The sequence below is a fragment of the Symphalangus syndactylus genome, chromosome 20, assembly GCF_028878055.3.
Source record: "Symphalangus syndactylus isolate Jambi chromosome 20, NHGRI_mSymSyn1-v2.1_pri, whole genome shotgun sequence".
NCBI classification, from domain to species: Eukaryota; Metazoa; Chordata; class Mammalia; order Primates; family Hylobatidae; genus Symphalangus; species Symphalangus syndactylus.
The window spans coordinates 38,913,808-38,925,684 of NC_072442.2; the positions used below are offsets into that span (position 1 = coordinate 38,913,808).

Below are 11,877 nucleotides of genomic sequence, written 5' to 3' on the forward strand. Positions count from 1 at the left end.
CTAAAATTTCAGAAGCAGGAACTGGGGGTTATGGGGGTTGGGTATAAAAGGTAGCTAAACCTGACTGTCCTGGCTTGAAGTAATGGCAGGAATAATAGGCTTGTCAAATTTGATCCCAGCTGTTACCTTCCACTTACCAGCCTCTCTGCTGAACCAATTGGAATTTGGTGGGTACTCCTCTGAATGGCTTTTCTGGGTCCTCACCTTCAGGGTACTGCTAGATGTGCCCAATGAGTATCTCCCATTCCCAGCAGGGATCCTTTTGATTCTTGGCCTTCCCGAGAGCCTCAGGCCTGGGATTGGCCACTTGGGTCCAAGCAGTGTCTCTAGTTTGGCATCATTGGGCTACTCCGAGGAGCAGGACTCTCAGCTGTTACGAGTGATGCTAGGAGCCAGGCACAGTGGCTCACGCCTGTAATCCTAGCACTTTGGGAGGCTGAGGCGAGTGGATTGCTTGAGCCCAGGAGTTCGAGACTAGCCTGGGCAACATGGGGAAACCCTGTCTCTACTAAAAATACAAAAATTATCAGGGTACGGTGGCATGCACCTGTGGTCCCAGCTACTCAGGAGGCTGAGGCAGGAGGATTGCTTGAGTCTGGGAGGTCAAGAGCTGAGATTGGGCCACTGCACTCCAGCCTGGGTGACAGAACGAGATCCTGTCTCAAAAAAACAAAACAAAACAAAAACAAAAAAACACACACACACACACAAAGGTGATGCTAGGGAGGCCTTTGGCAGAGAATAGATTTCCTTAATTGTGAATGTGGTGGTGGTGCTTCTGGAAATGGAAATCAACAGCCCTTTGTGGAGGGGCTTTTGCACAGAATACATATATGAACCATAAAGAAGTCCCATTTCCCCTCCCTGGGTTCTCTTCATACAAGAAATGGTAGTTAGCTCCATTGTTTCCTCTGAATATTTTCCTTTGTTTTCTTTCTTGAAGGACTGCCACCAACTCCTGTCCAGCTGCTCTATCCAGTGTCCCGATTCAGCAATGTCAAATCCCTCCAGCACCTTTGCAGATTCCGGATACGACAGCTCGTCAGGATAGATCACATCCCAGATCTCCCACTGCCTAAGTACAATGGGGTTGTCAGGTTTGGGACAGGAATGAGTAAGGGGGTTGTGGGGAGGTAACAAATGTCAGTGAGGCCTGCAAGCTACCTTCACAGGCAGAGTCTGGCATAAAATATTTGCAGATATCATTCTTTCACATTTCCTGTGTCTTAGCACCTAACTCTAGAACTGTCATATTGCAGCCAGAGGGAGGAAGGTGTGTGTGTCAGCCTCCCTTCTGCAGTCTCTATGAAGAATAGAGTAGAAGTGGTAAGAGTAAGGAAGACAGAACTATGATAACTCAGTAGAAAATGAGAATTGTGTTAGGTCTCAACCATGTAGGGAGTGAAGAAGAGTTGAACAAAGGAGTTACTTCTTTTATATTTTGTATAAAAACCTTTTGTGTATATCCCTCATTTGTTCTTCACAGACCTCTGATCTCTTATATCCGAAAGTTCTACTACTATGATCCTCAGGAAGAGGTATACCTGTCTCTAAAGGAAGCGCAGCTCATTTCCAAACAGAAGCAAGAGGTGGAACCCTCCACGTAGCGAGGGGCTCCCTGCTGGTCACCACCAAGGGTATGAGCTCTCAGCCTCACTGCCCAGGCACATTTCTTCCTGGGCAGTCATTATCATGCATTGAGCCTTGGGCCCCCTCCCCACAACTCCCAACATGGATAGCCCCTATCCAGGCATTTGCCCATAGAATGACAAGATCTCACCATGTAGTCCTCAAGGGGCACACACCCCATTTGGGAGAAAAGCAGACAGACAAGAAAGACATGAAAGTAGATTGCCGCCGGGCGCGGTGGCTCACGCTTGTAATCCCAGCACTTTGGGAGGCCGAGGCGGGCGGATCACGAGGTCAGGAGATCGAGACCACGGTGAAACCCCGTCTCTACTAAAAAAATACAAAAAAATTAGCTGGGCATGGTGGCGGGCGCCTGTAGTCCCAGCTACTCGGAGAGGCTGAGGCAGGAGAATGACGTGAACCCGGGAGGCGGAGCTTGCAGTGAGCCGAGATTGCGCCACTGCACTCCAGCCTGGGCGACAGAGCAAGACTCCGTCTCAAAAAAAAAAAAAAAAAAAAGTAGATTGCCAGGAAACGTGCAAGCTAGTCGCTGAATGTGAGTAAGGAGGGGGACACCCAAGTGTAGCTAAGAGTGCGGCCTCTGGCAAGGAGAGGGTAATTGAAAAAAATAAAAAGAAGAGTGCAGCCTCCTCTCATACAGACTTGGGTTGATCTCCCTGATAGCACACAAATGGCATATAAAGCAGGAAGCTAAAGAGAAAGGAAACTTCATCAAAGAGAACGCAAACATGCCTTTAATTGCAGTAGGCATGCACTTCATTGAGACTCCACCATGTCCCACAGCTTGGAATATGGGGATGAGGAAAAACAGCCCACTCTTCTATTTAGTGTTCCATTTGGTCCATTACAAAGTAAAGTGTTGAAGAGAATAAATGAATTAACTAAGGAATTCATTTATCTACGAGGCTCTTCTCCCATCATTACACAGTTCTACTCATTTATTTTCCCATAAAATATCTTTCAATACTGGTTTGTGCAGATGAATTCCAATTAGTCTTTTAAATTGCACTAAAGTAAACATTGTGGGGCCAAGTTCCTGAGTAGGGAACACAATTGTCAGGGAGCCATGACTTTGGTGGTGGTGGTGACAAGCAAGATTGACTGCCAGTGTGCAGTGACTGCTTTCTTCTGGTGTGGATCCTGGAGTAGATGTACAGTCTCATCATTTCTTCAATTATATGCAAATCGTATGCCTTTGGAAGTGACTAAACATCTAATGTCTTGTGTCTAGGTGGATTTCTCTGCATGATGGCTTTGCAGTTGAGATTAAGGTGAGAGGTAGAGAGAGCACTAGGGATGTCCACCTACCTGACTACCCTTGAAGAGTAATTAGGCCATTCAGTTAGAGGACCACGTCTGTGGGTGCAGTGCTGTAGAAGAACCCACATAAACAGGGAGCATGTTCAGAGAAAGGCCTTGTGGCATTGGAGAGCTCAAACTTCATCATATGGGAATAAATGGCCTAGAAAGAAATGTGATTAACCCAGAGCACAGAGGTTTTAGGGAGGGATAGCTGAAAGATGCATTTGATGGGTTTTCCTAAGGAAGAGAGTGATTAACCTCCTCTTTGTGGTTCCAGTGGGGAGCAAGTTCAGCATTACGCTTATTCTTTGCCACAGGCAACAATCCTGATGTCACAGCAAAAAGAGATCCTGAGAGTTCAGTTCAAACCTTTGCCAGTGCATGACTGCTCCCAACGCTCAAGACAAGTGGCTCCCCGCCAGCCTGTTCCTATCATGCCACACCCTTTCCAGCTGAGGCAGGGCCTTTATACCTCTAGTTCCCTTTGCCCAGAGTGATATGCTCCAAGGCCCTCCCATGTCACAGCAAAAAGAGACATGGACAAGGACCAAAATGAATGTAAGTTACAAGGAACTAGATTTCAGTCCAACTTTATAAGAACCGTTTTAACAGAGAGGTCCAGAACTGGGATGGTTTTCCTCAAGAGCTTCCATTCAGCAGATAGCTGGATATTTGTGTTTATTCGCACCCAGTATGAATTGAGAATAGAGTGCTGAGCAAAGCAAAGGCCCTGTTCTACTCAGCTTCCCTTCTCCTAAGGAAAGACAGGCAGCAAACATGAACATAAATGAATGAGCTAATTTCAGGTGACTGTAGAGTGTTGTGAGGACAGTAAAACTGGGTAAAGTTTAGTGATTAGTGGTGGGATACTCCTCAAGTTTAGATGGTCAAGGAGAGACTTGTGAGGAGGTGCCATTTCAGCTGATACCCAAATATCAAGGAGCCAGCCATGGGAGGGCCTTGGAGCACAGCATTCTGGGCAAGAGGACCTAGAGGTATAAAGGCCCTGCCTCAGCTGGGAAGGACGTGACATGATAGGAACAGGCCAGTGGGTAGCCATTTGTCTTGAGTGTTGGGGGCAGTCATATATTGGCGAAGGTTTGAACTGAACTCCCAGGATCCCTTTTTGCTGTGACATCAGTATTGATGCCTGTGGCAAAGAATAAGCGTAATGCTGAACTTGCTCCTGGTGTAGACCCTAGGAGCCCTGGAAAGGGAGGAAGTAACAATTCCCAAGGGAAAGGTCTTTTTTTTTTTTTTTTTTTTTTGAGATGGAGTTTCGCTCTTGTTGCCCGGGCTGGAGTGCAGTGGTGTAATCTTGGCTCACTGCAACCTCCATCTCCCGGGTTCAAGCAATTCTCCCACCTCAGCCTCCCAAGTAGCTGGGATTACAGGTGTGCACCACCACGCCCGGCTAATTTTGTATTTTTAGTAGACTAGGTTTCACCACGTTCATCAGATGGGTCTCAAACTCCTGACCTCACTCAAGTGATCCACCCACCTTGGCCTCCCAAAATTCTGGGATTACAGGCATGAGCCACTGTGCCCTATCGGGAAAGGTCTTTAGGGTATGAAATTTGGCCTTTATGACTTCTTGTTGTTCAGGCTGATTTTAATTTGGAAGTTCTGAATGGCCTGCTTGGTCTATGTATGCTGTTACCTGGGGAATTTCATGCCAGGGGGTTTGGAGTCAGGCTACAGAGTAATGGCTAGAACAGTGCCTGTCTCAAGTCAGAAGGTGGAAGCAACAGTGGCCTTTGTGTTTCTGTGTCAACCCTGTCCAGTTGACAGAAGCTGCAGAAATACAGAGTTCTCTGGCCAGGTGTGGTGCCTCACGTCTATAATCCCAGCAGTTTGGGAGGCCGAGGCGGGCTGATCACGAGGTCAGGAGTTTGAGGCCAGCCTGGCCAACATGGTGAAACCCTGTCTCTACTAAAAATACGAAAATTAGCCAGGCATGGTGGCACACGCCTGTAATCCCAGCTACTTGGGAGGCTGAGGCAGGAGAATCGCTTGAACCCAGGAAGTGGAGATTGCAGTGAGCCAAGATCATGCCATTGCACTCCAGCCTGGGTGACAGAGTGAGACACCGTCTCAAAAAAGAAAGAAATGTAGAGCTCTTTCTTGGCCAGTTCAAAAGGGGTTATTCCAGGGGCTCACTTCCCTTTTCAGTCCCTAGAGCAACTGAGCCTCAGGGAAAAGTGGGTAGGAAATGAAAGGGTAAGGGAAAGAGAGAATTTATGCAATGTGGTAGGATATATTTATTAGTTATTTCAGGACCTTGTTTTGTCATCCAAGTCATAGGCTGCTCAGGTCCCCCTGACAAAGGCCACTGCTGCATCCCTAGTCACATGTGGCCCTGATGGAAGCGTTCAGCTCTCCAGGCTCTGTTCTCCTTTTGAGGTGTGCTGCTCCACCTCCAGTGGCTGGCTGTCTTTCAGTCCATTTTGGTTCTATTCTGTTGAACTGTTTTAATTTTTTTTCGTTTTTTGCCTAGGCATTTTGTTGCCAAGCTCCAGCTTTGAAGAACCAAATTAAGCTACCATGAAAAGAAGATGAAAAATGAGGGAACGGGAAGGTTGGGATTCTCTGTGCAGAGACTTTGGTTCCCCACGCAGCCCTGGGGCTTGGAAGAAGCACATGACCGTACTCTGCGTGGGGCTCCAGCTCACACCCACCCCTGGGCATCTTAGGACTGGAGGGGCTCCTTGGAAAACTGGAAGAAGTCTCAACACTGTTTCTTTTTCAGAAGTTTTGTTTTTGATATTTGTATTACTTGGTATGGAAAACTTACCTTGAAGGCAGTTGGGGTTTGTGCCCGTTGGATTGAAAGTGGTGCGAAGGGTGAGCAGGTCCAAAGAAGGGGTGGGAGAACAGGGGATGGCCATTCAGCTGGTGCCAAAGGCAGAGTTAAGAGTCTGTGTCGTGGGCCTGGAAGATGGGAGGAGGGGCCTGAGGTTTGCAAAGGACTGAGAGCTCCTGAGGAAGGGGGAATCTGCCTCTTGATGCCATGGGCAGCTGTTGTAGGAGCAGGAGAGAAAGGAGGGTGGGTGGTCTTGAAAAGAATATTGGGCAAAACCTAGCAATTGGCCTTAGCTGGGAGAAGTAGTGACTCCTGCATCCTTTTTTAAGGTTTAGGAACCTGAGTTCAGGAACACCTATCATGGAAGCTGTACTAGTTGTGATTTACTTAATTCCTTAAGTTCCATGACCTGAAGTTAACCCCGTTCTTCCTCTGCTCTCAACCCATTCCTCCTTGAGATAACTGTACATGTCACTCTGATCATGGTAACAGCATCCCTATTGCTTCTGCCAGCTGTCACGGCAATCGTGTTTCTCATCACCTGGGCGGTTCAGAGCCAATCATGGGCTGCTAAATTTAATGGAGCATGCTTCCAGGTTCTTCATGGCAAACTGTACTCATGACTTAGGAGTGAGTGTTACTTCCATGTGCCTGTCAGCTTGTGAGGGGGAATGTGGAGGAAGGTGAGAAATGCAGCTCCCACAGTTGTGCTCTTCCTAGAGGAAGCTCTCAGAACGCAGCCCTCACGGGATTTCCTTAGGTCAGAGGAGAGCATCACATCTCACGTTTTTAGGTTTATCACTGCTGTCCCACTTCTGGGATGGGAGGTAGCAAGGGCTTCTATATTTTCTTGTGTTCATTCTAGCAACCCAGACATTTCCAGATCAGATCCTGCTGATCTCCACTCACTGGAAAGTCTGCCAGATGCCGATTTGAGAGCTGCCTGTCTTCCGGCTCTCAGGAAGAGCAGGGAGAAAAACTCCAATGGTCTTTAATGGTTTCTGCAGCTGGCCATGGCCAATTCATATGACATTGTGAGTTTGCTTTCTTGTAGAGCTGCTCTGGGGAGAGGTTTGCTATCGAGATGTTAACAGTGGAGCTGTTGGGTCTTCATGACTCCTTTGCATGTGTTCCGTGAGACACTCTTTCTGGGTTCCCCGTGCTTATAGCTGCCTCGTCTCACAAGACAGATACTACTGTCAGGTTTGTGGCTTCCTGATGGTTTGAGTGGGGCCTTAGTGTCTTGGTAATTTATAGGACTGCCTCATCTGGGAGCATTGCCTTCTTCCTTAGTCCCGCATGGAGTGACCAGTCTTCCTCGTAGCTGGACAGGGAGGAAACTTGCACCATTACCTGACTGTGGAAGGGTGGCCCACAAGATGAGCTGTGCACCATAAACACAGCCCACCTCTGATTTGTCATGTGGTACCTCTTCTTTCCTTGGCTTCCATGGTAGTATTACCAACTAAGCAAGATTATGATCCCAGAAATTGGCTTAGCATGTGAGTGTTGCCTCGTGAGAGTACAAGTAATATAACTTGCCATCTTGCAGGAAGTGCCACCCCAATATAGAGCCTGAAGTTGGAATCCATTGAGATCCTTGGATGGCTGATATGCAGCCTGGGATCTTTCTTTTTTTTGTTCCTTTTCAACCACCCGTAATTTTAAGATTATTTTTTAGTGTGTGTGCCTGGCTTTGCGCTAGATATTGTAGAAAACAAAAAAGGTAAAAGACGTAATCTGTGGCCTAAGGGAGCTTTTAGGTGACTGCTGCACATCAAGCAGAAAATCAAGGACTATCTAAAGACGTTTATAGTAGATAAGATCAGGGTAGACCAGATGGTCTGGGAAAGTTCTGTGCCTCTGAGGCTTTGGGTTGTAGTCAATGGCAGGACAGACAGTGAGATGAAAAACACATGAACAAAAGCAAGGAAGCAGAAATCTGCATGGCATGTACTGAACAGTGCACAGTCCTGTTAGAGCAACATGGTTAAAGAATCCTTTCCAGTGCGGTCGTCTAGATGGAAGCTTCCCAGCCACCAGGCAGACCTGAGTGCTGAGGGGTTATGATGGTGAGGTGGAGCCCAAAGCCCAAAGGAGTCAGGAAGGTTCCTGCCCATTGCCAGGACCTCACTATGGTCAGCTCAGGCCATGTGAGGAAGGCAGAGCTTCTGCACCCCCTGTGTTACTGGGTTTCTTCTGGAGAACTCATACACTCAGGTACAAAACAAACCAACTGAGGAGGTGTGACCCAACCTCACCACCCACCTTTCTCCTCCTGGGGAGTGTCATGTTGAACTGTGTCTGTGATCTGTCAGTGCACTGGTCCCAGCCGTGGCCGCAGCCTAGTCCTTTCTCTGTGGAGTGGGCTGCAGAACAGCAGTGCAAGAGGAGACAGTCTTCATCAGGTGTGGGTGTTTGGTGCCTGCAATGGGTGGCCTTGCACAGAGCAGTTAGGGGAAGATGAGGGGGAGGCATGGGGCTGGGCCAGCTCTCTGGGATGCAGTCTGGTCAGAGAGTAAATGGAGCAGAGGAACAGGCACGGCAGCACCTGCCCTTCACCTCCCCGACAAGGCCTGCCCCTCCTTCGCCAGTGCTGTGCAGAGCTCATTTAAATGTATTCCTTTCTAGGCCTGGGTGCGGTGGCTCACGCCTGTAATCCCAGCACTTTGGGAGGCTGAGGTGGGTGGATCATGAGGTCGGGAGTTCAAGACCAGCTTGGCCAAACAGTGAAACCCCATCTCTACTAAAATACAAAAATTAGCTGGGCATGGTGGCGTGCACCTGTAGTCCCAGCTACTTGGGAGGCTGAGACAGGAGAATTGCTTGAACCCAGGAGGTGGAGGTTGCACTGAGCCGAGATTGTGCCACTGCCCTCCAGCCTGGATGACAGAGTGAGACTCCATCTCAAAAAAAATAAATAATTCCTTTCTGGTTGTATTTTCAAGTCACAAATTGTAAAAGGTTTACATCTAGGGACCCACTATTGATTTCTAAGTTGTGGGTGGGTGATACCAGTGGCCTCAGTTCCTGTATAACCCTCACCTGTTTATGACTGATCTACTGTAACCTTCCTCAGGTTGAGAGTGAGCCACTGTGAGCCAGTGACAACTACTGCTACAACTTGCTGTTACTTGAAATTCGTGTGCTATGTTGGTAGCACAGAAGTAGGCGGGCGGGGGTTTTGGTGTGGGCACTAGATAAGTGGGTGGCAGCTGGCTTTTTGGGACCACTGTGCTGACCTTGGCCTGGTCACCTGCCTGTGTCTAGGCAAAGTGAATGTTACATCTTGGAACCTGAGCCATGGAGGTGGCGCCACCTCCCTGAGGAGAAAGGTGTGGCCAAGGGAAGCTCCCGCATGGCTCCTGCTCCTTCCCCTTCCCTACATTTCACTTGGGCTAATGATGTAAGCCCCCCTTGAGGTTGGGGATGGTGTGGAGATAGCTGCAGACACCCCTGTAACAGATATCCAGGAAGAATTGGGGAGTGGGGGTAATTATAATTCCCAGGCCTAGGGGTGAGAGGTGGGAGTAGAACCAGAAGTGCCCTGGAATCCAGCCGTGTCAGCCCTCGCCCCAGGGCCCCCAGGAAAGCATGGCCTGCTTGAAGCCCTCTGCTCCCTGCAGAAACTGGGGAGAGGAGGAGCTTTTTCCTTCAGTTAGATCTTTCCCTTCCCTGCTGCCTCTCTCCCTTAGCTTTAGAGCCCTAAAGTTAGTGGACGAGACACTGGGATAAAGCTCTATGGCTGCTGGAAGGAGGTCAGAGTCTGTGTGTGTGCGTATGCATGCGTGTGTGTGTGTGTGTGTGTGTGTGTGTCATTTGCAGAAGTCTTGCTACCAGTTGGGGTGTTAAGAGCATCTCCACTGGGCGGAGACCTGGCATTTGTTTTCCACTGTTAAGAGAATGACACGCCCCCTGTCATGTAAGGGAGGAGCTATTGAGTTAGACATTTTCCCTATGGGAATCCTCGGTTTGGTTTGTGGGAAAGGAGGGAATGGATAAGTGATTTTTATCTCTAATCGTCAACACAGCTGTTCTTCCACTGAATTTGTGCTATTGCATACATGTAGCCATCTTTCTTTTCACTGCAGCAGTGTTTATCAGTAGTTCAAAATGATTTATTTGCTCCTGGGGAGTAAAACCTTTTTTATTAAAAAAAGAAAAAGAAAAAAAAAAGAAAAGTGTGCCCCCCTCCTACGCCGTGATAGCTATAAAATGATTGGGCCACAAAGGTCAAGTCTGCACGTCCCTGTGGTAGACCCTGCTTTCACATTGGAGCCTTCACACTCAGCACAAAATGATCGGAGGCCTTGATAAAATGGAGAGCATAGTCTCGGGAGCAGTGAAATGGGGGTTGGATCATAGACACAGGTGCTGGGGACTCGGGTACCGCAGTTAGGAAAGTAGTGTTATGAGTTGTACTGAAAATGTTGATTCTCTAATCTGCCAGAAAAGGACCTGTCTTTTCATGCAGATTTCATATTGTCTTTGTCCTTTTCATTGCTTCTTGACCTTCCTGGTAGGTGTCGCTCAGTTTCTTCCTGTTTCCCTTCCTGTCCTCTCCACACCTGCTATCCCGTCCCACTCCCATCTACCTCCTGGGAAGCCAGCCCTGCATGCTGAGTTTGTGACCTGCTTCACTCCCATTTCATTTCTAGAGGGTTTAGAGGGGACCTGGAACCGTTCCCTTTCCCTCTCCTACCCCCTCCTCCGCAACACCAAGAGGCCTGGAGGGGCAGACAGAAAGCAACCAGCCACGGCGGGAAGACATGCGTGTTTGGTTGCAGCTGGACTGCAATCGTAGTTCCTCCTGGAGATAGAGTGTGAGGAACTTAGGACATTCTTCCTCAGACTCTGGGATCATCACATACCACACTGCCCCGCTCAGAGCTTCGTCCTGAGTTCCCTAACCAGCTCAGGTGGAGCAGAAGCCTGGTCTCACTCCTCCATCTCTGGTGCTCCCTTGGGCGGGGACCTGCCCCTCACTCTTAGGCCCAGAACCTTGTCCAAGGGACAGGTAGGGTCCAGGTGCCACTTTGGGTAGCTGGCTGTTGGAATGCCCACACTGGTGCTGCCTGTGGCATAGCCACTGCTGTACGTTTTTGGTTGTTTTTAAGAAACTCGATGAAGAGGGGTGTCATTCTGGGCTCGGGGTGGTTGCCAATTTTTCACCAGAAAGGGAGCCACCCCTTGCAACCACTTCTGTCTCCATTAGCCCCCCCTCTGCCCTCCTCCAAGCCAAAGCGTGGCCTGGCTTTTGTCCTCCCATTTAGTTTTCCTCTTTTACCCTTCCTTTTGTGCTTAATTTATTAAAATAGTTGCTGTATAATTTATTTTCATAAACTATAAAAAAATACTAAATGGTTAAAATAGACTTGCAGGCCAATCTTAAATGGGGTGGGAGGGTCTGAGGGTGGGATGGGGAAAGGGAAAGAGGTTTTGATATAAACAAAACAAATGCACTTTGGGTGTGTTTTGGTATTTTTCTGGGGTTAGAGGGGGTGGGGTTAGGGACGTCCCTGTAGATTAGTTCCAGAATGGGGTGTCTGTATATACTGTATTAATAGGCATGTTTGACTCTCGTAAACGGACATTAGTAGCTGCTGCAGGTCCTGTTTGGAAACTCCATGTACAATTCCCAGTTTTTTGTAAGTGTCAGTGCGAGAGACATTTGACTCTTGTGTTTGTATCTCCTTTTTATGATTGCTGTACCTACCCATGTCTTTTTGGGGAGGGGTGAAAAGAGATTTGAAATAAAAATGTTCAGAAATTATTTCATGTTCTTTGGTTTGGTGTTTTTCACTCCCTCTCCCATCTCATGTGACTCCTGACATGCCCCAGTAGGATCTGATGACCCAGCCCTGGGGAATGGGTGATCCCTGTGATATCAGCCAAGCAGAGTGCACCCAGCACTAGGCTTGTCAGAATTAGAGGTGCTGAAAAATCCCTGAGGCTGATGGCCACTGCTCAGAGCTACCTTCGCCTTCTCTAGGAAGTGCAGGAGCATTCCCGAGAGCTTTCTGGGGCTGAGTGCCTGTGGCCTTTTTGTCTTGGTGAGCATTGGCGTGGGGCTCTACCTAGGGAGAGTTCATATTTACCATAGCAGTCATTCCTAGTATTCC

At 48.4% G+C, this 11,877-nt stretch overlaps 1 protein-coding gene across 5 annotated transcripts in view; it reads left to right on the plus strand.

The window, feature by feature from the left end:
- Positions 1 to 11,528, plus strand: part of SOCS7 (suppressor of cytokine signaling 7) — a 54,110-nt gene extending 42,582 nt beyond the window's left edge. For 3 of the 5 annotated variants that reach the window (XM_055256202.2, XM_055256204.2, XM_055256203.2), the window contains 3 exons: positions 944 to 1,079; positions 1,487 to 1,637; positions 5,450 to 11,528. In XM_055256202.2, the coding sequence (XP_055112177.1) occupies positions 944 to 1,079; positions 1,487 to 1,607 (257 nt within the window). In that variant the 3' untranslated portion in view covers positions 1,608 to 1,637; positions 5,450 to 11,528. Of the gene's footprint in view, positions 1 to 943; positions 1,080 to 1,486; positions 1,638 to 2,881; positions 2,922 to 5,449 lie in introns of all 5 variants that reach the window. The other 2 variants (XR_010118111.1, XR_008653063.2) reach the window with 1 other exon arrangement.
- Positions 11,529 to 11,877: the final 349 nt, after the last annotated feature.